The sequence below is a fragment of the Pleurodeles waltl genome, chromosome 3_1 (assembly GCF_031143425.1).
Source record: "Pleurodeles waltl isolate 20211129_DDA chromosome 3_1, aPleWal1.hap1.20221129, whole genome shotgun sequence".
Lineage (NCBI taxonomy): Eukaryota > Metazoa > Chordata > Amphibia > Caudata > Salamandridae > Pleurodeles > Pleurodeles waltl.
In genome coordinates, this window is record NC_090440.1 from 164266390 (window position 1) to 164291714 (window position 25325).

At 45.1% G+C, this 25325-nt stretch overlaps 1 protein-coding gene across 12 annotated transcripts in view; it reads left to right on the plus strand.

Annotated features, from left to right (window-relative positions):
* Positions 1-25325, plus strand: part of HERC1 (HECT and RLD domain containing E3 ubiquitin protein ligase family member 1) — a 1155039-nt gene that overhangs the window by 77184 nt on the left and 1052530 nt on the right. For all 12 annotated transcript variants that reach the window (XM_069222059.1, XM_069222062.1, XM_069222061.1 and 9 more), the window contains exons 11-12: positions 2900-3034; positions 19295-19460. In XM_069222059.1, the coding sequence (XP_069078160.1) occupies positions 2900-3034; positions 19295-19460 (301 nt within the window). The remainder of the gene's footprint in view (positions 1-2899; positions 3035-19294; positions 19461-25325) is intronic.

Sequence of the window (25325 nt, forward strand, 5' to 3'; positions counted from 1 at the left end):
GATGAACAGTGTTTGTCAGTACAGAAAATGTGTTAGTTACTGCTTGCTACTCTTACTCAAGCATGTGAATCTATGAAAGTTCCAATACTGGAGTAAGAAATAAGTTACTTACCTGTAACTGTAGTTCTCCAGTATTGGAACCTTTCATAGATTCACATGTGGCCCACCCGCCTCCCCGGGGGAGCTCACCTTCTCTCATTTTGTGGTATTCTTTATTATTACAGCACTTACGCTCAGAAAATCTGAGGGAAGGCAGATCCTCCTAGGAGGCTCAAAGGGGTGAGGCAATCTGATTGGTTCAAATTTGAGTTTGGGTCTATTTTACAAAACGACAATGATAGTTTATTCTATTGAGGCCTAGTCCATGTACTGTGTATGTACATCTTTAGGCCTAGTTTGTTTATTCCACCGGGGGCTCCCATCTCAATGACTGGGAAGTATTGAAGCATGTGAATCTATGAAAGCTTCCAATAATGGAGAACTACAGTTACAGTAAGTAACTTATTTCTTCTCCTCATCTGTCTGCAGATGAGGGACCCTCCGCATTCTCGGCCTCTCTCTGCAGAGCCTGTGCCTGGGCTGACTCCGTGCCTCCCTGAGTTTCCGGGAGCCAAAGCGACTCCTGCTCAATTAAGAGTTTTATAAGGTCATGTGCCTCATTTTTGGGCAGTTTGGCACTGCTGGAGCGGCTATGGGCCCTGCGGAGTTGGAAGGGCACCTTCGGGTTCTGTACCGGAGGTTTTGGTCTCGGTGCACAGGGTCATCCATGCAGCCAATCCTGGATCTGGACCATTCCAACCTTCTCCTTTGCACTCGGCGCAGCTAGCGGCGAGATGCGGTGCCATCACCCTTCTTATCCCTGACTCCGAACGGAGCTGAATGGGCATCGTACTGCACCAACGCCAGCAGGAGCCTTACCTCCTATTTTGGACCCAGACCCCCATTCTTTTGGGTTAGGTTACAGTGAAGAATGGGAGGGGTCACTGGAACCTTTAGAATACCAGGTCCAAGAATCTCTGGGTTGGCGTACAGACTTGGGTGAAGCCAACGTACTGGATACTTCTCCGGTTATTGGCATGCTTTTCCCTGTAACATGGCTACGGAGGAGGGAGCTTCCTATTCTATGGTTGGGAGAAGAGCACCTGAGGTACTGAACCTTTAGTTGCCTTCGGTGGCTTCAGGCTAGGGCTTCCCCCTCAGACCCTATGCTCCTGTTTAATGATGCCGTCACAAATGTCCTACTGGGTACTGGTCCAAATCCAACACAGGGGCTCCTGTGAACAGGACGATTGTCCATCTCCATTGCCCCACTCCAGGAGACCCAAGTTTTCTGATGCAACACCTCACCCTTGAGAGCTTGATTATGCAAGACTCCACTTCTCAGGGCGTGTTTCCTTCTGCACGCCCGAATGGGAATCCAAAAGCTGGATACACTTGGAAGGACGACTTTTTTTTCTTCCACCAGCCTACCATTGCGGTCTGTGAAAACACATACTTTTTGGGCTGTTACTCCCACACGCTGTGGGATACGGTTGCCCAGCTGCTGCCACAGGTCCCAGAGGAGGCTCTGGCTGTATTCTCTCAGGCAGTTGCCATTGGAAGAGACGCAGCAAAGTTTATCATCCATTGTGGACTGGACACGACCGACTCACTAGGACTACAGGGGGTGCCTAGCATACAGTGGAGGAAAATGTTGTACAGTGGAGTGGTATGTCGTACAGTGAAGTGGACTGCCATGTTGTAGAGTGATGGAAAGTGCTGTGGAATGCCACAGTGTGGGTTACAGTGGTGTATGGTGGAGTGGCGTTGAGTGTGGTACAGTATGGTTGAGTGGAGTAACATAAACTGTCATAGGGTTGAGTGGCATTGAGTCGCATACACCGGAGTGGCATAAAGTGTAGTAGTGGAGTACAGTGAAGTAGAGTGGAGTAGTGTCTCATATAGTAAAGTGGGGTGGAGCAGAGTAGAGTAAGTTGCATAGAGTTTCGTAGACTGGAGTTGCAGTGTGCAGTGGCACAGAGTAAAGCAGACTGAAGTGCTATAGAGTGGTATATAGTGTGGTTGAGTGGAATACAATGTAGCTGAGCGGAGTACAGTGTGGCTGAGCGGAGTACATTGGAATTAAGTTGGGTGGAGCAGAGTGTTGTACACTGGAGTGGCTTAGAATGGAGTGGCGTGGAGTGAAGTACGGCGGGCTGGAGTGACATAGAGTTGACTGTAGGGCCGTACAGTGGAGTGACATTGACTAGAGTGGCATATAGTGGAATAGCATAAAGTGGAGTGTCATTTAGTGGAATTGCGTACATTGGCGTGGCGTACAATGGAGTGGTGTAGATTGTCATAGCGTACAGGTGAGTGCCATAGACTGATCCAGCATAGAGTGGAGTGGGGTAGAGTTTAGTGGCTTAGGGCCATATGTACGAATACATTTTCCCATAGACACAGAATGGGTAAAATGGTTTGCTACATCTGGCCCTTAGAGTGGTGTGGCATGCAGTGGATAGTGGAGAGTGGAATAGCATTTACTGTAATGACTTTCAGTGGAGTGGGGTAGAGTGGAGTGACATATAGTGAATAGCATAGAGTGGAATATAGGCTGGAGTGACATAAACTGGAGTGGTGTAGAGTGTACAGTGGAGTGACGCACAGTGGAACGGCGCACAGTGAAATGGCATAGAGTGAAATAGTGCAGAGTGTAGTGGAGTTGTCTACAGTGGTATAGGGTGGAGTGGAAGGATGTACACTGCTTCCCATAGGTGAAATCTATTGGCTTTGCTAATGTGTTTTTATATCTGATAGACACCCATAAAGACATGTTTACGTAGTGTGTGTTGTGTGCTACTAATCCATGGTTGTAGATAGATTCCTACTAATTCATTGTCTTTTGTTTTTTTCCCAGACAAGTTGTTGCATGGCATAGACCATATTGTGTAGATTTGGAGGAGAGCACTTTTTCACATCTTCGAACCTTCCTGGAGCGTTACTGTGAAAAGATCAACAGTGAAATCCCTCCTCCTCCTTTCCCTTCATCAAGGTATTTGTGTATTTTGTGTTTTGTTAGTGATCTCTTCATGATTATTAGTGTATGGCACTATTTCTTTAAAAGCCGAGGCTTCCTACCCCCTCCGTGCACCCACTGTCCTCTATTACTTACACTTTTCTGGACATTGGAGCAGTTTAAATTTAAGCTTTTATATTCTTTTTTTTCACAAATGATATCCATTAGAAATCTACATCTTTTTGTTTTTCTCTTACACGTTGGATGTGGCAAAGCAGTACATTTTCTTTCACCATTACACTTGGGGTTTTGTTTGAGGTAGTCACTCTTTCCTATATTTGTGGTTCCTACATATCTATAGTTTATGGCGAAGACAGATAGAAAAGCCCATCGGTGACCCAAAAAAGCTACACATTAATGAAGACTAGGTTTGTATAGATTAGTCAAGCTTCTCACAAATAAAGGTTCATTGAATTTAGCAATTAGTAAATGTAAATAGGGAGTAAAGAACTCCAACAAGGTAAATGCCTGTAACTTTAAGAATTAAACATTGGTTTAAGTAATATACTTTTAGGTGTTCCTTGCTGGCTGTAGGGTTATGTAAACTTTCATAGTTTGACAAACAAAACACCAGAGCCAAAATGTATTCTTTGTCTACTGATTGTGCATCACTTTACATTGAAAAGTAACATTGACAGAGTCTGGACATCAATGCATGTTTGAACTCTCTAAAACCTTTAAAGTATCACTACAATTTCAGCTTCCCCATTTTGAGTCCCCATAATGCCTTCCACTTCAGAGACATATTTTGCAAAAGTTATTAGTGTGCCATCAAACTGCTATCTTATTACAGTGTTATAATCAAATGTTGCTAGCAAGTTTCCAGTCTTCCTGCATTGTCACACGTCTGCTAAAAATTGGTACTTCACAAGTATGGGTGTGTATATTGGGCAGGAAAAGAGTAAACAAGTACTGCAGAAGTCAAATTACTTTTCAAAAGGACATGTGTTAGCAAATTGTCATGAGCTATGGTGTCAGTATTTTTGCCCAGGGTCAGAAGACAGCTAGGAATCCCTGACAAACCCAGATTGTAAAATGTAGTTATCTAGGGGAAATCTAGAGAGGTGCAACTTGTGTGGATCCCACCACTCTGTTTTCCAGCACCCCTTACAAAAATCATACCATGATTAAAATGAACCTAGTCGAGACACAATTTGCCCTTGGGGGACAAAAGACAACTGCTGCTGTGCCAATCTAATAGAGGCAAGTTATTTATTTCATTAAGGATCTTCTGTAGTAATAAATGATGATTTGGCACAATATAAACGAGTGCATATTAAACCAGCATTGCCTATGATGATACACCTGGCTAATAATTCATTTATTCATCTACCTACTGACAAATGCTAAACGGACATTTTATTAAAGATAAATTAAGAGTAAAACTTAAAAAAAAAAATAAAAAAAAAACACACCACCACTTTACATGACTTGCAGTAAAGAATGAAATCATATATAGTAATGGGGGGGTTGACTTCGAGTGATGTGGCTGTGTATCATTGTTTTCAAGTTCTTAAATGGCCATTGACCATTTTGTAGTAGTAAAATAAGTTATGAGATGCAAATATCACTCCAAGATGGTCAACAAAATGGCTGACTACATGCACCGTCCGGAGCTCCTGCCAGAAGACAAACAAAATCCTGAAGATTCTGTCCTAGCAGGCCTCTAAATTTCCCTGTGCATCTTGTACCCACCAGTGGCCGAGATTATTGCCCAGTTTTGCCCATGGAGCTACAATTGAGGACAGAATTTAGACCATCTAGGTAGCTGGCCCCGGCTCCAAGAATAAGGCCTAGTTAGTGTGCCTTTGCCCAGACGAGCTCTAGTATTCCTTGGGTGGGAGCAATGTCTGGCCAAAAGACTGTGGGCAGCAGAAGAGAACTGGGCAGAGTGGTCCCACCTTTCACCTAACCTGAGGGATCCAATGCGGTCAGGTGAGACTGCCCCCTGTTCTGAAGAGTAGCCCTGAAACGTGTGGCGCCAAGGCGACATGGCTTTTCTTGGAGTGACTGCGGGGGCTGTGAGTGGGAGCAGACGACCCTCAGGGTGATCTTGTGAGGCCCAGGACAGTGCTCTTTACCAGGGCCAGGGATGGTCACCCCTGGGATGCACACCAACACGCCCTACTGTTGTGCCATCTCCGGAGCCTGTTGTACGTAACACATAGCAAACAATTCAAACGGAGGCTTGTATATGGTCAAGATAGACAGAGTGTGCACCTGCAAGCTCCAGCCCATTCAAATTAGCTTGTGGAGAGCTCCCCTCATATGTTGGACAAAGCATCTCACCAATCTCAGGCCAACAAAATTAGTAATTGTACAACAATTATGGCAGAGACAACCGTGATGACTCGGGCGAATAACAAACAGGACTGTACTCCATCGCAACTAGCTCAAAGTGGTCCTTATCAGATGTTATGGAAGCAACCAAGGGGACCCGTTCTTAGCTGGTAACAAAAATTGATTTGATCACCACTGACATAAACCTACTGCTGGATGACCTCCATAAAGTGACAACAGAGTGACAGCAACTGAAGAGAATGTTGGAACCCTACAGCAGGAGGTAGCTGCTCTGAAACAAACAATGTCTTCCCTCTGGAAACTGTTGGTTAGGTTGGAGGAACGATTAGAAGACGCTGAGGGAAGGTCAAGGAGGAACAATTTACAATTTGTGGGGTTCCCAGAGAAAGCAGAGGGATGGTCTGTAGAAACCTTCTTGGAGGAACGGCTCATGTCCGTCTTGCCCATACAAGGACTCTCCAACTTTTTCACAGCAGAAAGGGCACACCGAACCATGGCCTCCCTGACACAGCCTGGTAGACTACTGCGAGCAATCATTGCTCAACTATTTGATTTTAGGGGCCAGGATGCTATCATGTGCCATTTAAGGATCAATGGACCGCCACAATTTGGGGGGAAACCAATTGCAGTCTTCCTGGATTTTACGCAGAACACCCAGGCACAATACAAAACTTATGTGGAAAAAAAAACGACTATGAGCCCTTAATTTGAGATACTGCCTCATGTTCCCTGCAAAACTGAGGGTGGTGCACAAAGGCAAGATGCACTTTTTCTTCAGTGCGAACAAAGTAAGTGACTGGGTGGATACATTGTTGAGGCCAGCGGCCAGGGGTCTGGGAATGAAAACACAGTAACTCTGGGTAGCCCAAAGCAATCATTAGCTCCAGGAGTACATCTGGCTTGACAGGTCGCATAGTGGTGATGGCACACTGATAACTGCTAAAAGCATGACGGTTGACATGACCTCCCTTCAAGAACCACAGAGCAATCCTGGGTCAGGCAAGGACAGTACAGAGGAAGGGATGACTTAATGAACACTATGAAATGCCAGGTCTTTCCTGGGCACTTGAAACGGGCATAAGCACTGAGAGATTGCCACAAATCATTTGCAGGGTTGGTCAGCAAGGTGGGGGAGGGGGGGTAATATCTTTTGGACCATACCAATGTCACCATCCATATGCTGGTAGGATCAAAAAGATTAAGGGATCGAGGGGTTGCGTGAGCTACTCGAGTGCTTCGGCCTCGTGAACCTGCAAAGCCCTGGTCCCTAACGGAGCATAAAGAAACTAAGTTTAAAGAGTTATTGTTGTTTTTAAGGGTATAAAATATCTGTAAGATGGGATTGGGGCTGTAATGCCAGATTGTGCACATAGTTGTTAAGGCCTAGGCGAGGCGACTTCACTGCCCAAAGAGAGGAGGGGTGTTGGGAGGTTGTTCTGGTTTGTTTGCTTATTTGTCAACAGGAAATGAGTGCTACTCCTGTGCTAGCGCCCGCGACAGCGGGTAGATGTCCATCAAATGCGTGCTGATGAGCTACAGGGGGCAGTCGAGAGGTGGCCTCCTACCCAGAGGACTGTGAATGGATGATGCTTATAAACTAATGACCTGGAATGTAAGAGTTTTATGGCATCTAGAGAAGCGCCACAGAGTACATGCTTATCTGAAAAGATATAGAGTGTCCATTGCCTTTCTCCAGGAGTCTCAGTTAGGGGGGGGGGGGTGGAGAGGGGACTGCATACCTAGTTTCCGGTAAAAGGTGGAGTGGGTAAATTAATGCAACAATCATACTCCGGACATGCACGGGGTGCACTGATATGGGTAGCGTTGAGGGTCCCCTTTCAGTATAGAGGCATACGATTGATCCAGAGGGCAAATTTGTTATTCTTTTTTAGAAGCTATATGGATGTGAGCTCTGTCTGATAAATGTCTATGCCCCTAATAGTTATTGCTGGTTTTTCTATATCGGGATGGTCACTGCAGCTGCACCGTTTCTGGCCACAGATGTAATCCTGGCAGGAGACTGTAATTGTGTGCTGGATGAAGAACTAGATCGTATGCCCCCGAAACCATATACAAAGCCCAACATGACCGGACAGTTGAGAGATCTCCTGAGGGAACTGAAACTGGTGGACCAATGGAGACAAACACCCACAGTCTAGGGTATACTCCTATTTCACACCTGCAGTGGGAACACATAGTAAATTAGAGTACTGTTTCATGTAAGATTCCTCTTACCTCTGTGACCACTCCCCGTTATTGATGAGTATGGGAGGGGGACGTGAGTTTTCCACAGTCCCTCTTTGTTGGCGACGGGCAGAAGCACTGACTGACCCACCTGTCAAAGCAGACTTTCAGGAGACACCTTTAGATTATTTTCAGGAGAACTAGGGGAGTTCTAGTAGCAAGGCACATGACTGGGAGGTGATGAAGGTGGTACTGCAGGGGACATGCCTCAAAACTACCTATGGGGTGAGAAGACAATTGAAGGAGGATCTTACAGAGTGGATCGGAGAGCTGCCCCCGGTGTGGTGCACTGGTTGCAGACGTCTTGCATGTGGTGTGGAACTATTCAACATTGTTAGCTTTCTGGGCGGGACATAGCGAAAGCGCTTAATCGGTCAGTGGGATGGGATATACCATTCACACCTAAGGGCCTTGTGCTGCGTCTTATCCCAATGCAGAAAAAAGAAGCTTAGCCGTAAATTTGTAATGCTAGGACGTCTACTTGCGGAAAGGTGAATTGCCATCAAATGGATGGCTACAGGTATAACGAATGGCTGAAAGACATGTTAGAATGGGCAGAGGTACGCATGAAACGTGTGCGGAGAGATGACAAATTAGAGGAGGATTTCGCAGCATGAGCATAGATGCTGCTGGAGATGCGTGAACCTCCTGGATGATGCACAGATGAACAGGGAATTGAGGGACACCCTCTGCTGAAGGTACTCGTGAAGGAGGCCTCGAGCGGGCATCCCCTTTTGCAAATAGAACAAGGTTGATATGGCACACCATGGTGGGGAAGAGGATGTCGTAAACTCTATGTAGAGAGGGTTGGCATTAACACCTGGTGTGATGTAGCCCTCTGGGGTATAGCACATACGTGAAACCTAGAGTTATGGTTAATAGATATGATACAGTCAACGTCATCTTGATTATATCCAATGAGTAGCAGTGGGGGGAGGGGACAACAGATGAGAATAACTGTATTATTTGAGTACAAACTACATTGTACTACTGTTATTATTCCAAGTTTCTGTTGAAACATCAATAAAAAATATTTAGGGAAAAATATGGTCACTAGGTAAACATTGCAATGGGTCACCATTTTGGAAAGGTATTCTGCATAGTGTTTTTAACCTATTCTTGATACTGTACATAATAACTGCTAAATGTGGCAGCTGTTACTGAACATCCAAACATTCACTCTGGACAAAACCATTTCAAGAGGCAGTCTGTCTTAGAAGAGTATGGCTATGTGTGGATGTAGTGTATGGCAGATAAATGACCTGCTGTCGAGCTGCCCAGTAGCACTGCCTGGAGACCTGCATAACACTCTAAAAACACAATGGAAAAGGAGAGGTAGAGGATAAAAGGGAAGCTATTGAAAGAGAAAATGAAAAGCTTAAAGATTGGCATTGTAGTAGGATCGTTTTCTGGCAGATTTGCACCTGTGGCCAATTAATGTCCCATCACAGAGTAATGATTCCAATGCCTGAAGTTTGCTGACCAATTGCCGCAGTTAGGCCTACTGCCTTTGTAATTTTTATAACAAACAAATCAGGCCTGTGATATCTGACATAACTTTTCCAATGAACCAGTCTAACCTTAGTATTTATCACTGGTATATCATAATAAACAACCCGGGGCTACTGTATTGAGCATAAGCTTTCCTGCAATGTAATCATCAGGTATACTGTCATAAGATTACAAATGTGTACAAAATAACAGTACAAGAGTTTAATAAGTATCATAAATAAGCAAATATTCTACCCCATATCCCCAGCGAGGAGATAACTGTCAGAAATTCATAAACCGTAGTAAGCAATTTAACACAATGCCTATCTACAGGCCTTTACATGGTGTAAAGCCAATCACCTTAAATGATCTTTAACATACACATTTTTCACAATAAATTAGTCTGATATACTTCCTTTGCTATAGATTTGTCATTACAAACAGATCAGATAAATGGCATCTGACGTAACTTTTCAAAATGAACCAGTATGGCCTGTTTCACTGCTTTGTCACCATCATCAGCTAAGGCCTACGTTAATGAGCATGTTTTTCCACAAGGCAACTGTCAGGCATACAGTAATAAAATCACAAAGCTGTACTAAATAATAGTTGGTAAAAGATACAGCCCCTCCTAATATGACCCAGCAAAAGTATTTTACCCAGTCGAGCTCTACAAACATAGGTACACTTTCAAGTATTAAAAGTCAGAGGGACTAGGGGCAGCGACAGCAGAATTAAAGTAATTGCTAATAAAAGTGAAGGTTTTTAGAGAGTTATATAGTAAAACATCTTCTTGTTCTACTACAGCCATAATGGTGACAAAACGGGCATAAATGCCCTCCATCATAGCTTTGGAGTAAGTCCAACTTGAGGCATGACCACCCAGTTGTAGTGCAGTACACTTCTTGTAGATCTGTAGAAAACGATAATACTAATACGCTATCAGAATTATTAGGTAAATTAATGTATTATTTTGTAAGTAGTGAAAAGATATTAAAAGTTTTTAAAGTTAATTAAAATCCGCCTCTATCCAAATTTGTTGCAAATTTATAGGAACACGTTAGAGGAGGCAGGCGATGTTAATTTTAAACCATTCAAAAAGAAAATTTACATATTTAAATTTAACTTCCACTCTAATGCAAAGTACATTTTAGGAGTGTTTAAGTCCTAGGTTACTTTTATTTATTTGAAAATATTTAATATTTTTATATTAAAACCTGTTTTCCTGTGGAAAATTCTCTGCCCAGGTCTACAAAAGGGTGGAAAGTTACACTTTGCACTTGTAAATTCAGTCTTAGGAGGTATGGGAACTCTAGTTTACACATTGGTGTAAACCTCCACGTGGAAATAGTGTGGAGGGTGGGACTTCCACATACTCTGCTGCGGTAAAGAATTGAAGGTAATCTCATTACATCCATTGTTGAACAACACACTGGTTGTTGCACCAGAGAGCTTCCCCTGTAGTGATCCAACCAAGCCAGGAGTGGTATTTCCATGGTCAGGTCTTAGTTGTTTCTTCAATTACATGCGACCTCCAAAGCATGCTGACATAATTGATTGTGATTTTGAGGCAGAACATAGGGTTCTAGTGAGTGACCAACGAAGGGGACGAGTAATGGGATACCAGGTGTATGACCCCCAATACTTTTCTGTCCCACCAATAAGCCCATCCAGACAGGTGGCAAACGTTTTCATTAGTAGAAGTGCAGGTTGCTTAGATATTTGTTTTTATCTAAGAAATTGATTTATATTTTTGAGTTCTCTAAAAATGATACTGGATTATTGGTAATGCAAAATTCAGAGTGGTGCAAGTGTGTTTAAACTCGTATTCTTCCTAAAGTCTTTGGTGGATGTTACCATATAATAGATTTATAGATTGCCCTTCAGTAAAAAAAAATGTTACAGATGAAACATTGTTGCTTAACCCCTTAGCTGCTGGGCCTTTCCCCCCCCCAGTGCTGAGCCCTTTTTTGGCTATTTGGGGTAGTTCGCGCTTAGGGCTTCATAACTTTTTGTCCACATAAGCTAACCACGCCAAATTTGCGTCCTTTTTTTCCAACATCCTAGGGATTCTAATGGTACCCAGAGTTGGTGGTTTCCCCTGGAGGAGACCAAGAAAATAGCCAAAATACAGTGAAAATTTAGTTTTTTCCAAAAAAATGGGAAAAAAGGGCTGCCGAAGAAGGCTTGTGGTTTTTTCCCTGAAAATGCCATCAACAAAGGGTTTCTGGTGCTGAAATCACTATCTTCCCACCTTTCAGGAACGGGCAGACTTGAATCAGAAAACCAAATTTTTCAACACAAATTTGGCATTTTACTGGGAAATACCCCATTTCTACTATATTTGGTGCTTTCAGCCTCCTTCCAGTTAGTGACAGGAATGGGTGTGAAACCAATGCTGGATCCCGGAATGCTAAACATTTCTGAAAACTAGACAAAATTCTGAATTCAGCAAGGGGTCATTTGTGTAGATCCTACAAGGTTTTCCTACAGAAAATAACAGCTGAAATAAAAAAATATTGAAATTGAGCTGAAAACAACAGCCATTTTTCTTTATGTTTTACTCTGTAACTTTTTCCTGCGATGTCAGATTTCTGAAAGCAATATACCGTTTTGTCTGCTGGACTCTTCTGGTTACGGGGATATAAAGGGCTTGTAGGTTCATCAAGAACCCTAGGTACCCAGAGCCAATAAATGAGCTGCACCCTGCAGTTGGTTTTCATTCTATACTGGGTATACAGCAATTAATTTGCTGAAATATGAAGAGTGAAAAAGAGGTATCAAGAAAACCTTTGCATTTCCAAAATGGGATCAAGATAAGGTTTTGAGGAGCAGTGGTTATTTGCACATCGCTGAATTCCGAGGTGCCCATACTAGCATGTGAATTGCAGGGCATTTCTCAAATAGACGTCTTTTTTACACACTCTCTTATATTTGGAAGGAAAAAATGTAGAGAAAGATAAGGGGCAATAACACTTGTTTTGCTATTCTGTGTTCCCCCAAGTCTCCCGATAAAAATGATACCTCACTTGTGTGGGTAGGCCTATTGCCCGCGACAGGAAATGCCCCAAAACACAACATGGACACATCCTATTTTTTTTATAGAAAACACAGCTGTTTTTTCCAAAGTGCCTACCTGTAGATTTTGGCCTCTAGCTCAGCCGGCACATAGGGAAACCTACCAAACCTGTGCATTTCTGAAAACTAGAGACCTAGGGGAATCCAAGGAGGGGTGACTTGCGGGGCTCGGACCAGGTTCTGTTACCCAGAATCCTTTGCAAACCTCAAAAAGTGGCTAAAAAAACAAGTTTTCCTCACATTTCGGTGACAGAAAGTTCTGGAATCTGAGAGGAGCCACAAATTTCCTTCCACCCGGCGTTCCCCCAAGTCTCCCGATAAAAATGATACCTCACTTGTGTGGGTAGGCCTAGCGCCCGCGACAGGAAACGCCCCAAAGCGCAACGTGGACACATCAACATTTTTGGAAGAAAACAGAGGTGTTTTTTGAGAAGTGCCTACCTGTAGATTTTGGCCTCTAGCTCAGCCGACACCTAGGGAAACCTACCAAACCTGTGCATTTCTGAAAACTAGAGACCTAGGGCAATCCAAGGAGGGGTGACTCGCGGGGCTCGGACCAGGTTCTGTTACCCAGAATCCTTTGCAAACCTCAAAAAGTGGCTAAAAAAACAAGTTTTCCTCACATTTCGGTGACAGAAAGTTCTGGAATCTGAGAGGAGCCACAAATTTCCGTCCACCCGGCGTTCCCCCAAGTCTCCCGATAAAAATGATACCTCACTTGTGTGGGTAGGCCTAGCGCCCGCGACAGGAAACGCCCCAAAGCGCAACGTGGACACATCAAAATTTTTGGAAGAAAACAGAGGTGTTTTTTGAGATGTGCCTACCTGTAGATTTTGGCCTCTAGCTCAGCCGGCACCTAGGGAAACCTACCAAACCTGTGCATTTCTGAAAACTAGAAACCTAGGGCAATCCAAGGAGGGGTGACTCGCGGTGCTCGGACCAGGTTCTGTTACCCAGAATCCTTTGCAAACCTCAAAAAGTGGCTAAAAAAACAAGTTTTCCTCACATTTCGGTTACAGAAAGTTCTGGAATCTGAGAGGAGCCACAAATTTCCTTCCACCCGGCGTTCCCCCAAGTCTCCCGATAAAAATGATACCTCACTTGTGTGGGTAGGCCTAGCGCCCGCGACAGGAAACGCCCCAAAGCGCAACGTGGACACATCAAAATTTTTGGAAGAAAACAGAGGTGTTTTTTGAGAAGTGCCTACCTGTAGATTTTGGCCTCTAGCTCAGCCGGCACATAGGGAAACCTACCAAACCTGTGCATTTCTGAAAACTAGAGACCTAGGGGAATCCAAGGAGGGGTGACTTGCGGGGCTCGGACCAGGTTCTGTTACCCAGAATCCTTTGCAAACCTCAAAAAGTGGCCAAAAAAACAAGTTTTCCTCACATTTCGGTGACAGAAAGTTCTGGAATCTGAGAGGAGCCACAAATTTCCTTCCACCCGGCGTTCCCCTAAGTCTCCCGATAAAAATGATACCTCACTTGTGTGGGTAGGCCTAGCGCCCGCGACAGGAAACGCCCCAAAGCGCAACGTGGACACATCAAAATTTTTGGAAGAAAACAGAGGTGTTTTTTGAGAAGTGCCTACCTGTAGATTTTGGCCTCTAGCTCAGCCGGCACATAGGGAAACCTACCAAACCTGTGCATTTCTGAAAACTAGAGACCTAGGGGAATCCAAGGAGGGGTGACTTGCGGGGCTCGGACCAGGTTCTGTTACCCAGAATCCTTTGCAAACCTCAAAAAGTGGCCAAAAAAACAAGTTTTCCTCACATTTCGGTGACAGAAAGTTCTGGAATCTGAGAGGAGCCACAAATTTCCTTCCACCCGGCGTTCCCCTAAGTCTCCCGATAAAAATGATACCTCACTTGTGTGGGTAGGCCTAGCGCCCGCGACAGGAAATGCCCCAAAACAGAACGTGGACACATCAAATTTTTTCAGAGAAAACAGTGCCTACCTGTGGATTTTGGCCTCTAGCTCAGCCGGCACCTGGGGAAACCTAGCAAACCAGCACATTTTTGAAAACTAGAAACCCAGGGGAATCCAAGATGAGGTGACTTGTGGGGCTCGGACCAGGTTCTGTTACCCAGAATCCTTTGCAAACCTCAAAATGTGGCTAAAATACCACGTTTTCCACACATTTCGGTGACAGAAAGTTCTGGAATCTGAGGGGAGCCACAAATTTCCTTCCACCCAGCGTTCCCCCAAGTCTCCCGATAAATATGATACCTCACTTGTGTGGTTAGGCCTGGTGCCTGCGACAGGAATAGATCACACAACGGTCAATGTTGGTCCTTACGTGAGGCAGCTGTTGACCCTGGGGTGATCCATTCCTGACACAGGCACTAGGTGTAGGCACTCAAGTGGGGTAGTGTTTTTATCAGGACAGGTGAGGAGTCCCTGGGTGGTAGGAATGTTGTGGATCCCAGCATATTCCTGTAGTTTGTGTGACAGAAATGCGAGAAAAATAGAGTTTTTTTTCAACATTTCAGCTTTGCAGGGTATTCTGGGTAAGAAAACTTTGGGGAATCCACACAAGTTTGGGTTTAGTGTGTTTCTCTATATGGCCGCCGAATCCAGGACCAAAAACACAGGTGCCTGCCTTACAAAACCAGTTTGTTTTGCCATAGACAATTTTGATGTCTCCACAATATGATTTGGGTGGTGGAATTTGGGGCTGAACTAAATTGGTGAGCTCCCAAGAGAGCACTCTCTCTCTGCTTGCCGCCGCATTCACCTGCTCTCTGGGTTGGCCTAACCCACTATTACCCAGTTGCACGAACAGCTTGCGAAGGGACAGCAGGACTGTCCTCATCACCTCCCTCATAATGTACTGGAAGAGGAGTTTTCGAATGGGACTCCTCTGACTGAAAAATCACTCCCAGAGTCTGCGCCATTGTCCTATCCCTCAGATGCTGTCTCAGTATCTGATGTCTCAGTCTCTGATCCTATGTCAGAGCGGTCCTCTATAACCCAAGTGCAGGCAGCAGTCATCCATCAAGATGCCATCTCTGCTATTGGCTAAACTGTTGCTCTAAAACACTAGCCTACGTAGACAGTCACAAAATCGATGGTGTGTGTGAGATACGTGCAACAGTAGAGGCCACCTTACCTGCGCTTCTTCCCTCAATCAGCACGTACTTTCAAGACACTCAAACACCTTGTCACATACCATTCGTCACAGTCTTTAGCACCTCCTGCGCCCAGTCCAACAATCATTATTGGTGCTCCCACTCCCTCCTCCTCGGATTCCCTCATTACCACCCAGCAAAAGTGCCCTTCATCTCTCCATAGACTTTACTAATGTACTCAGCTATTTACATAAAATACAGATGTGCTCTTTGCAGTAGGCATATAAACCTTCTGCGCTTCTTTATGGCACTAAAACTGCCACTAGACAAGTCTGACCCTTTTCCCCCCAGGGAAACCACACACATATTGACAAAAGTGATGTATATATGACAGCCAACCACCTGAAACTCAACTCAAGCAAAACTGAAATAATCCTCTTTGGCCCTCACCAAAAAAACCTGGGACCCCCCATGGTGGCCCACCACGCTAGGCCCTGCACCCACCCCCGCCAACTACGCACGCAACCTCAGCATCATCCTAGACTCCTCCCTCTCTATGACCCAACAAATCAACGCTCTTACCTCCTCATGCTTCAACAAACTCCGTATACTGAAAAACATTCAAATGGATCCCCACAGAGACCAGAAAAACTGTCACTCACGCACTCATCAGCAGCAGGCTTGATTACAGAAACGCCCTCTACGCCGGCACCACTCTAAAACTCAAGTGCAAACTACACGCATCCAGAACTCAGCAGCACGACTCATCCTCGACCTCCACCGACACGAACACATCTCTCCCCACCTCAAATCCCTCCACTGGCTCCCCATTGACAAAAGGATCACCTTCAAGATCCTCATCCTCACACACAAATCACTCCACAACACAGGCCCTGCCTACCTCAACGAGAGTCGCCTTCCACACCCCCACACGAAACGTCCGTTCAGCTGACCTCTCTCTTGCCTCTGACCCCCGCATCAAACACACCACCACCGGGGGCAGATCCTTCTCCTACATTGCACCCAAAACATGGAACGCACTCACAACCCACATTCGCAAGACCCAAAACCTACTTCTTTTCAGGAAGGGCCTCAAAACCTGGCTTTTTGAACAGTGAATCTCCTAGCCCCTTTCCCTCCCCCCCGTCCCCCCCCCCAGCGCCTTGAGACCCTCACAGGTGAGTAGCGCGCTTTATAAATCTCTTTGATACAGATCTACCTATATATATATATATATATATATATCTACATAGATATATCTATAGATATATCCATGTACCTAGATATATCTATCTACATAGATATATATATATATATAGATATATACATATATTTTTTTTTAGTTGTTGTATGGTTTCCTTGGGGGCCAAAATGGCCCCCAGGGAAACCCTACAACATCTAAAAAAAAAATTGCCCCCACAGGGGGTCACCCTGCCCACGGGCGACCCCCTGTCATTTCATTTTTTTTTTTTTTTTTGAAAAAAAAAAAAATCCCCTGGGGGAGGGGGGGCGCGATCGCGCCCCCCCCCCCCCCCCCCCCCCCAGGGGGCACCTACCTTTTTTTTTTTTAAAGAAAATTATGTCGGGGGTGGCCCGTTTTCCAGGGGGGGCCGCCCCCCAAAAGTGAAATCCCTGGTGTCTAGTGGGGTTTCCTGGCCCCCCATCGCAGCTGTGCTGCGATGGGGGGCCAGGAAACCGTTTCAGAAGGCCTCATAAGAAAGGGGAGACTCTCCCCTTTCTTACGAGGGCTTCTGAAACAGTTTCTGGCCCACGATCGCAGCACAGCTGCGATCGGGGGCCAGAAACAGTTTCAGAAGGCCTCGTAAGAAAGGGGAGAGTCTCCCCTTTCTTACGAGGCCTTTTCAAAATGTTTCCTGACCCCCCCGATCGCAGCTGTGCTGCGATCGGGGGAGCCAGGAAACTTGAAAGTGTTTCCTGGCCCCTCGATCGCAGCACAGCTGCGACCGGGGGCCAGGAAACACTTTCAGGAAGGCCTCGTAAGAAAGGGGAGTGTCTCCCCTTTCTTACGAGGCCTTCCTGAAAGTGTTTCCTGGCCCCCGATCGCAGCTGTGCTGCGATCGGGGGCCAGGAAACACTTTCAGGAAGGCCTCGTAAGAAAGGGGAGACTCTCCCCTTTCTTACGAGGCCTTCCCGAACGTGAAAAAGGCCGTTTTCCCCATGAAAGCAGGAAGCGGCCGCAAGGCTGCTTCCTGCTTTCATGGGGAAAACACCTTTGCAACGTCAGCGCGCCTCGCGGCGCGCTGACCTCACAAAGGGGCGGGCGGGGGGAGACACGGTAGCTTCCGTGTCTCCCGGGGGGAAAAAAAAATAAAAAATAAATCCTCGGGTGCGACGCACCCGAGGATTTATTAATGCCCTTCCTGGTGTCGGCCACTGGTCGTGACCCGCACCAGGGAGGGTGTGTGGGCGTCGGCCAGTGGCCGACGCCCGCACTTAAGAGGTTAATTCTCTTTTATCCCACTTGCATTCCTGTTTTTATTTCAGTTATTTGTTGTGAAAATGTCAAGCAAGCTACAGAAATGATCACTGGCTGAAAATTCCTAAATGTTTTCTAGTTTTTAGAACTATATAGATTTCTGGGACCACACATGTTACACACCTGCTTACCCCAGAAATTACAAATAAATAGAAAGCGAATACAACACATTGACCAATCTTTAGAAAGGTGCAGAAGCAGCAGTGAGAATGTTGTTTCTGTCTTCTGTTTCGGTGAACTCGGATGGGAATGATAACAACAGTGTTTACTTTGTTAAATAAGGCGCAGGGCCCTCCTCAGGAAGCCACTGCTACGTGCACCACCCATTGCCCCTGCCAATGACATTACCAATACAGCTATTAACTATCACACTCCCATAAGTATGACAATTCAGACTAACTAGGCCCCAAAGCTGTGAGAATAGTTTGGGTGGCAGGTATTAGTCATTTTTAATGTATATTGAATTATTAAACCGCTGTTGTTGGCTAATTTCTAAATTAGACAAACAATGCCACCATGTGGCAGAGTCTCATAAATGCGGGTGTTGACAAATAAGTGCCATTGCAGAGCATCGGAAACCACTGGCTCAAATTAAGCACTGGATAACATATCTTTGATTAAAGTCATTTTTAGACAAAAGTCACACATTTTTTTGCATAGTCGTCTCTACCCATTTATCTTTAAAAAAAAAAATATATCCCAATCTTATGCCTTTTTTGTCCATATCTGTTTAGGTTCCATCATGGCAAATCCCAAACCCTGGACAGATTAACAAGCCTCATTAAGTGGGAAAATAAAGATCTAGTTGAGGACTTGATGTAATTTGTTAAGAAAAAAAAAAAAGAAGAAGAATCTGTAAGTGCCGGCTGTTAAAAGTGCTCAGCCTCCGGTTGAAAATAATATAAACCACTGTTAAAGCAGACGCCATTCTCTCCAATAGGATACCTTGTCCACAGTGTCAAAAGTTGCAGATTTATTGAAGAGTACAACACCTTGCCATCTTCAGTCATGTGTGCCAGAGATGTTCTGTTGCATTCCAGGACAGAAAACATTATTGGATATACCCTAGAAATTATGTTGGTATAAGTGGAAATCATTTGATTAAATGTAACAATCCACTGCTGTCTTGGCAGCATTCTGAAGATTTGTTTTGGGTTTATGCAGTCATTTTTTTTCTCCATTTTACTGCCACAAAACAGAGGCCACTTGGTGCAGGTGGTTACAAAACCACAATTCAAAATCGAGAATTGCTTGTGATTCCAGTGCTCTCGCTTCCTTAATGCTACCGTGGACGTTGGGGGTATAATGTCTGTTGAGGGCAAAACTGTCTTCAGTCCGTTTTGCTTTCAAATGGAAGATGTTCATTGTAGAAGGAATGCTTTTAATGTTGGTTCTAGTCTACTAATCTTCTGCTTTCCTATCCCACTTCTGTTTGGTGACATTTTTGCTTGTTGCCTGAGTTAGTCTAGCCCTGTGATACCCCTTTGGGGTGAATGGATGCTTTACAAAACACCTAAACTATACTGTTGACTAATAGACACCATGTTTCTTTCAGAGATCATCACAGTTTCCTGAAGCTATGTCTGAAGTTGCTATCTAATCACCTTGCACTTGCTTTAGCTGGAGGAGTAGCTACTAGTATCCTTGGTCGTCAAGCTCGACCTCTCCGAAATTTATTGTTCAGGCTGATGGATGCTTCTGTGCCAGATGAAATTCAGGAAGTAAGTCAGCGCATATTTTTACCAATCTCATGTAGTGTTGCGAAAATTTGCATTTTATATTTATGCAGAGTAAATGAAGTTCACATAAGAAATAAGAATATGGTTAATATTGGCATCGCGCAAACCTTGGTAGTTTGTGATATTTTTGGTTGTACAGTTTGGTTTTTGACCATATATTCATTACAAAAAGTAGGCCATACTACCCACCCAAAGGTACCTTTTGGATTTGGTTGACAAGCAAGGAATACAGGTCAACACTGCAGCACAGAAGCAGAAGAAGAGTTCCTGATGCGTGCAAAAGGTGTCCCGCCCTAGAAGCTGGCTTGCAGATGGGTGTCGGTGAAGGATTTCCACCAACAAGCCTTGGCAAAGGCAACTTTGCAGCTGGAGGGAAAGAGGCACTGCCAGGGACCAGCAAGGCCCAGAAGGAGGACTCTACCCAGGAGAGGAAGTCACAGGCGACCCTCTGCATCGCAGAAGGCCCACAGGAGCAGAGGCAGCACCCAGGTGTCCCACAGGGCAGGGACACAGAAGTCTCTGAAGCAGCCCATGCAGCACCACAGAAGTTGCTCCCACGTCGCCAGAGGACCACGCAGAGGCCCAGGAGTTGCAGGAGAGAGTGCTGGGGGCTGGAGCTACACGTCGCCCGAAGTTACCCTAGAAGGTGAAGGTAACAAGCCTTGGCAGCTGCAAAGGACGTGGTGTACGGAGGTGCTGTCTTGCGTGGACTGTAAAGTTCTTACCACCGCCAAAGTACGACAGCTGGGAGAGAGGACCAAGGGAGACTCTCCGGACCACCACCTGTGATGGAGGACCCACTCATGATGAGGGGAGATCCACACAGCCAGTCATCGTTGCAGCCAGGTACCTGTAGTTACAGGGGATTGATGCATTCATCCCAAGGGAGATTCCTTCTTCTTTTTGTGTAGGCGGAAGAGTAGCAGTCTTCTGCACAGCTGGAGAAATGTTGCAAAGCTGGAAGGAAGTCTGGAGTCCTAAGGGATCTGCAGCTTGTAAGTTCCTGGTGGATCCAGTTGCGGTTCCGGAGGCCAGAGGTTGAACCAGAGGTTGCAGAGGAGTCCTGCTGGAATCTTGCAATCCGAATCTGAGGACCCACCCCAGAGGAAGATCCTATATAGCCTAAAGAGGGGGCTTGGTCACCTAACCAGGTAGCTACCTATCAGAGGGTGCCTCTTACGTCACCTGCCTGGCCTGTCCACTCAGATACTCCCAGAGTTCCCTGCCAACCTTGGAATCAAGATGGCAGAACCCAGGGACCCTCTGGAGGAGATCTGGGCACCATGCCTGGGGTGGTGATGGACTGAGGAGTGGTCACTCCCCTTTTCATTGTCCAGCTTCACGCCAGAGCAGGGAAAGGGGGGTTCCTGAACCGGTGTAGACTGGTTTATGCAAGGAGGGCACCAAACATGCCCTTCAAAGCATTGCCAGTGACGTGGGGCGGCTACCCCCTCCCAAGACTGTAATGCCTATTTCCAAAGGGAGAGGTGTAACACCTCTCTCTCAAAGGAAATAATTGTTCTGCCTTTCTGGGCTTGAGCTCCTCAAGCAGCAAGAGAGTAGAAACGTATCTGAGGGGTTTGCAGCAGCTGGGCTGCCCAGAAAAACCCTGTAAGACTGGTGGTAAAAATGCTGGGGGTCCTCTAAGGAGCCCACAGAGTGCATAAAATCATACTTCCAATACTTGCAATAGTATGATTCCGACATGTTTGATACCAAACATGCCCAGGTTCGGAGTTACCATTATGTAGCTGGACATAGGTAGGGACCTATGTCCAGTACATATATAAAATGGCATCCCCACACTCACGAAGTCCAGTAAAATGGGGCTGGGGGCTGGAGTTCGTGGGGCACCTGTGCTAGTGCAGGGGTGTCCTCAAACACAGGTAACTTCACCCTGACCTCTGGGCTGAGAGGGCGTACCAAAGGGGTGACTTATAGTGACCTGGTGTAGTGACCTGTAGTGAAAGCGGGTGCATGCACCTGTTTCACGCAGGCTGCAGTGGCAGGTCTGCAGAGCCCTTTGCCTGGGCAATAAAGCCAAGCCATAGTCCTATTCAATCTACTTTGACTGCACCATAGTTGATCAAGCACATGCCCTTTTTCCATCAGTGGTACTGTTTCTAGTTTGTTTTTCGAAATCTCATAATTCCGAACTATTCCGAGCTCTTGTCTTTTATAGGTATTAGAAAGCTGCTAAAATTGAAACATAATAGTAGATATTTATATTGCTTTGCTTCTTAAGGGCATGCTTGTAATTGTGTATCCTAGGAAAGGAGTAAAAACTGCATTTTTATTGCAAAGCTAAATTTAAGCATTGTCTTCCAGGGGGATCCTCTTCAATAGTCATAAGCACAGAATAATCCCACCCATGTCTGAGAGCCCACAGCACTTCCTAAATTTTTCTAAAAAGAAATATATATGTTACCTAGTGTCGGTCGCCACTAGGTAGTTCTAGGTAGGGCCTTGTTTCTATAGAAAAACTGTTTTTGCCTGCCTACATCTTTGGGGCAGCTTTCTGAATCTTCACAAAATGTTCCAAATAAAGTCAACAGTCTCATGTGATGCTGTCTGGAAAGTTTTGGGTGATCTGTCAAGCGGGGGCCGAGATAAAGGTGTTGGAAGCAGGAGGGGGGGAAATGGGGAAATTTAGAGCGTTTTCAATGCTAATTCCCCTAGGAAAAATTTAACAGCTTATAGGGCAAAAAAACACTGGAAGGAATTACACCAAATCTGGCAGAAAGGTAGCTCCTGGTCCAGACAGAGCTGTTTTTATTAGTTGGTGTAAATCCATTCAGTAGTTTTTGACAAATTGAAGGAAATCCAAATTTGTATATCTAGGGATGCGAAGGATTCGTAGCCCTCCTGATCTTGTGGTGAGATCCGATTGGCTGCCAACACTTCAACTAGGAAGCAGTATCCCAGAAAAAAAAGAATAAAAAATAGAAAAGGAGCCAGGTTAGGAACACCCTGACCCCATAGATCTGCTGCTGGGGTCCCAAAGGGACCCATAGGCTAAAAAGCAATTAAAAAAAAAAAACATTTCTGCAAATTTGCGACTGAGTTGTGAATTCACTGTAAAAAAAAATGAACATTTTAAAAAAAGCCTGCGTTTGTTTTTAAATAAGCCCCCGGGTGGACCAGGTTCTGAGGGCACTCTTTTCCTTTTAATGGGAAGAGGGGGTGGAGGGGGGCTCCTGCATCATTCCCCCAACGCCCCTGGGACCACCACCTCCCCAGGGCGAATAATGAAAAAAAGCGGGGGTCGTGCTGCGCCCCGGGGACCACCACCCTCTGGACAAAAATGCTTTTGTAATGTGGAGGACCACCACTTCGGGGGCAAAAATGCTTTTATAAGATGGGGGAGGCCCAATGGCCTCCCCGCGCCCTGGGGACCACCACCCTCTGGGGCATCTAAGAAATTGGGTGTGCGTGCAGGGAACGGAGATGAAGCTTTGCTCCAGTAACCAAGCAGCTGCTGTTAAAAGCAGCTGCCAGCTTGTTGGAGCAATGGGACCATGGGGGAGGCCTTGAGGCTCCCCCTGCAGTCCCAATCCCAGATAGCTTGCAAAGGGCTTAGTAAAAATCAAAATGTAAACAAGCATTTGGAATACAATGGGTCTCGCATTTGCTCAAGTTAGAGCTATTAGTGTTGTTAAACTCCTAACCAGACTTTTCTTGCAACATAAACTGAAAAGTAAAAGTAAAACGGTTTCACATAAGCAAGCTGATGGCTGCCATTAACACGAAGCAGACACAGAAAAGGAAACAGAAGTTTGATTTCAGTGAAACGTATCAGCAAAAGTGCAATTATTAATGTAACTGGCAAAAGTGCAATTATCCCTGTACCAGGGTCGATGTCATGCAAAGCTCTCGACTACTGTCCAGCAAGATCGCGCTGCCTACGAAGTAAAGAGAAAAAGTAGTCCAGAAACCATACGGAATACATGGAGGCCCTGAGGCTTTCCCCGCGGTCCCTGATAGCCCATAAGGATATATTACAAAATACATTTGAAAAAGACCGCAGGAGAGGCCTTGAGGGTTCCCCCTTAGTCCCCCGTAAGGGCATATTATAAAAATAAAAAAAATAGTGAGGGACCATAGAGGAGGCCTTGAGGCATCCTTCCCCCACAGTCCCTGATAGCCCATAAAGGGCTTATATATATATATTAAAAAAAAAAAAAAGTCAAAATTACCTAGCTCAAGTGTGAAGGTCACAGACCTTCACCCTGAGCATTGAGGGTTCGCCTCCACGTGTGTCCCAGGTCGTTTCCCTCTTTTTTCTTTTTAATTCTTATTCAAATGTTTGTCTCATACTGAAAGGTGATCTTATTCTTTTTAATTGGCAAATACATTTGTCTTTTCAGTTTGTGCAGAAATATCTAATTTTAAGTATCGTCCGTCAAAGCCTAAAAAGCTCACTTTCTCTTTCAGTTTTTCTCCCACTCACACATTTACGGTGCCACTCACAGACCCAGACACTCACGCACCCACTCACAGAACCACTCAGTTACCTACCCACAGACCCACTCAGACTCTCTCAGACCCACTGACACCCTCATGCACCCACTCACAGACCCGTGCACACACTAATGCACTCACCAAAACACTGATGAACACACTCTCACACCCAGACAGACACTCTAACAGCCAGACAGACTCTCACAGCCACTCACCCCCCAGATACACCCTCTTACACCTATTCTCACACTCAGAGAGGCTGCGGCCAACTTCTGCCTCGCATGGCCAAAGGGCCATGCACAGCGTGAGGTTGGGTGGCTAGGGGGGTTGGCTGCAGGCCAGCTCTTGCAGACAACCTTTGCTGCACATGGGTGAAGGCCGTGCACAGTGCATGGTTGGGTGCTAATAGGGAGTTTGCCTAAGGGCCTGTCCCGCAACCAATCGCTGCCGTGCACTTAACTTACAGTAGTGAAAATTACTATATGTTAAAATAAAACATAGAAATAGAAAAAAACAATAGTTACAGGGACGTTATAGTTAGGAAATAGAATTTAAAAAAACATAGAAATTCACTTAAAAAAACAAAGGTCACAGGGACGTTCTAGTTAGGCTCACATTTTAAATGTACAAAACCATAGAAATTCACCAGTTAGTTAGTTACCTCAAGTAACTACAACTTGTGCCCAAAGGTAACTATAACTCACGCCAATGCCATGCACTACTAATTACCCCCCAAATTACAGCACTCATGACATCTTTGATAAAATCATTGATAAAGTGACTAACATCTGCCGTAAAAATATTGCTCACATACCTGTGCATGGTGGGGACGTAAGTTATAGTTACCTTAGGGCACTAGTTATAGTTACTTAGAGTAACTATAACTGGTGAATTTCTATGGTTTTTTACTTTTAAAATGTGAGCCTAACTATAACTTCCATGTAACGTTTATTTTTTTAAGTGAATAAATATCAACATATATGTTGCCACTAGGTAGTTCTAGTTGGGTTCTAGTTTCTATTTAAAAAATAAAAAGTGTTTTTTGTTTTTCTAATAACTTTGATGCTGTTTGATGAATCTTCACAAATATTTCCAAGAAAATAGGACTGTCCGGAAAGTTTCAGAGTGATCTGTCAAGCTGGGCCAAGAAAAAGAGGGATCCCAAAATGCTTTTTCCCCCATTCATTTTTTCATTGTAATTTTGAACAGTGATAGCACCCAAACCACTAGAGGGGAATTACACCAATTTTGGCAGAAAGGTAGCTCTTGGTCCAGAAAGATCCCTTTTGTTTTGTTCAGTAGTTTTAAAGAAATGTAAAAAAAATCCAACGGCTGCCAACACTTCACGTGTTGGCAGCCATGTTGGGACTCGGCTTCAACCAAGTC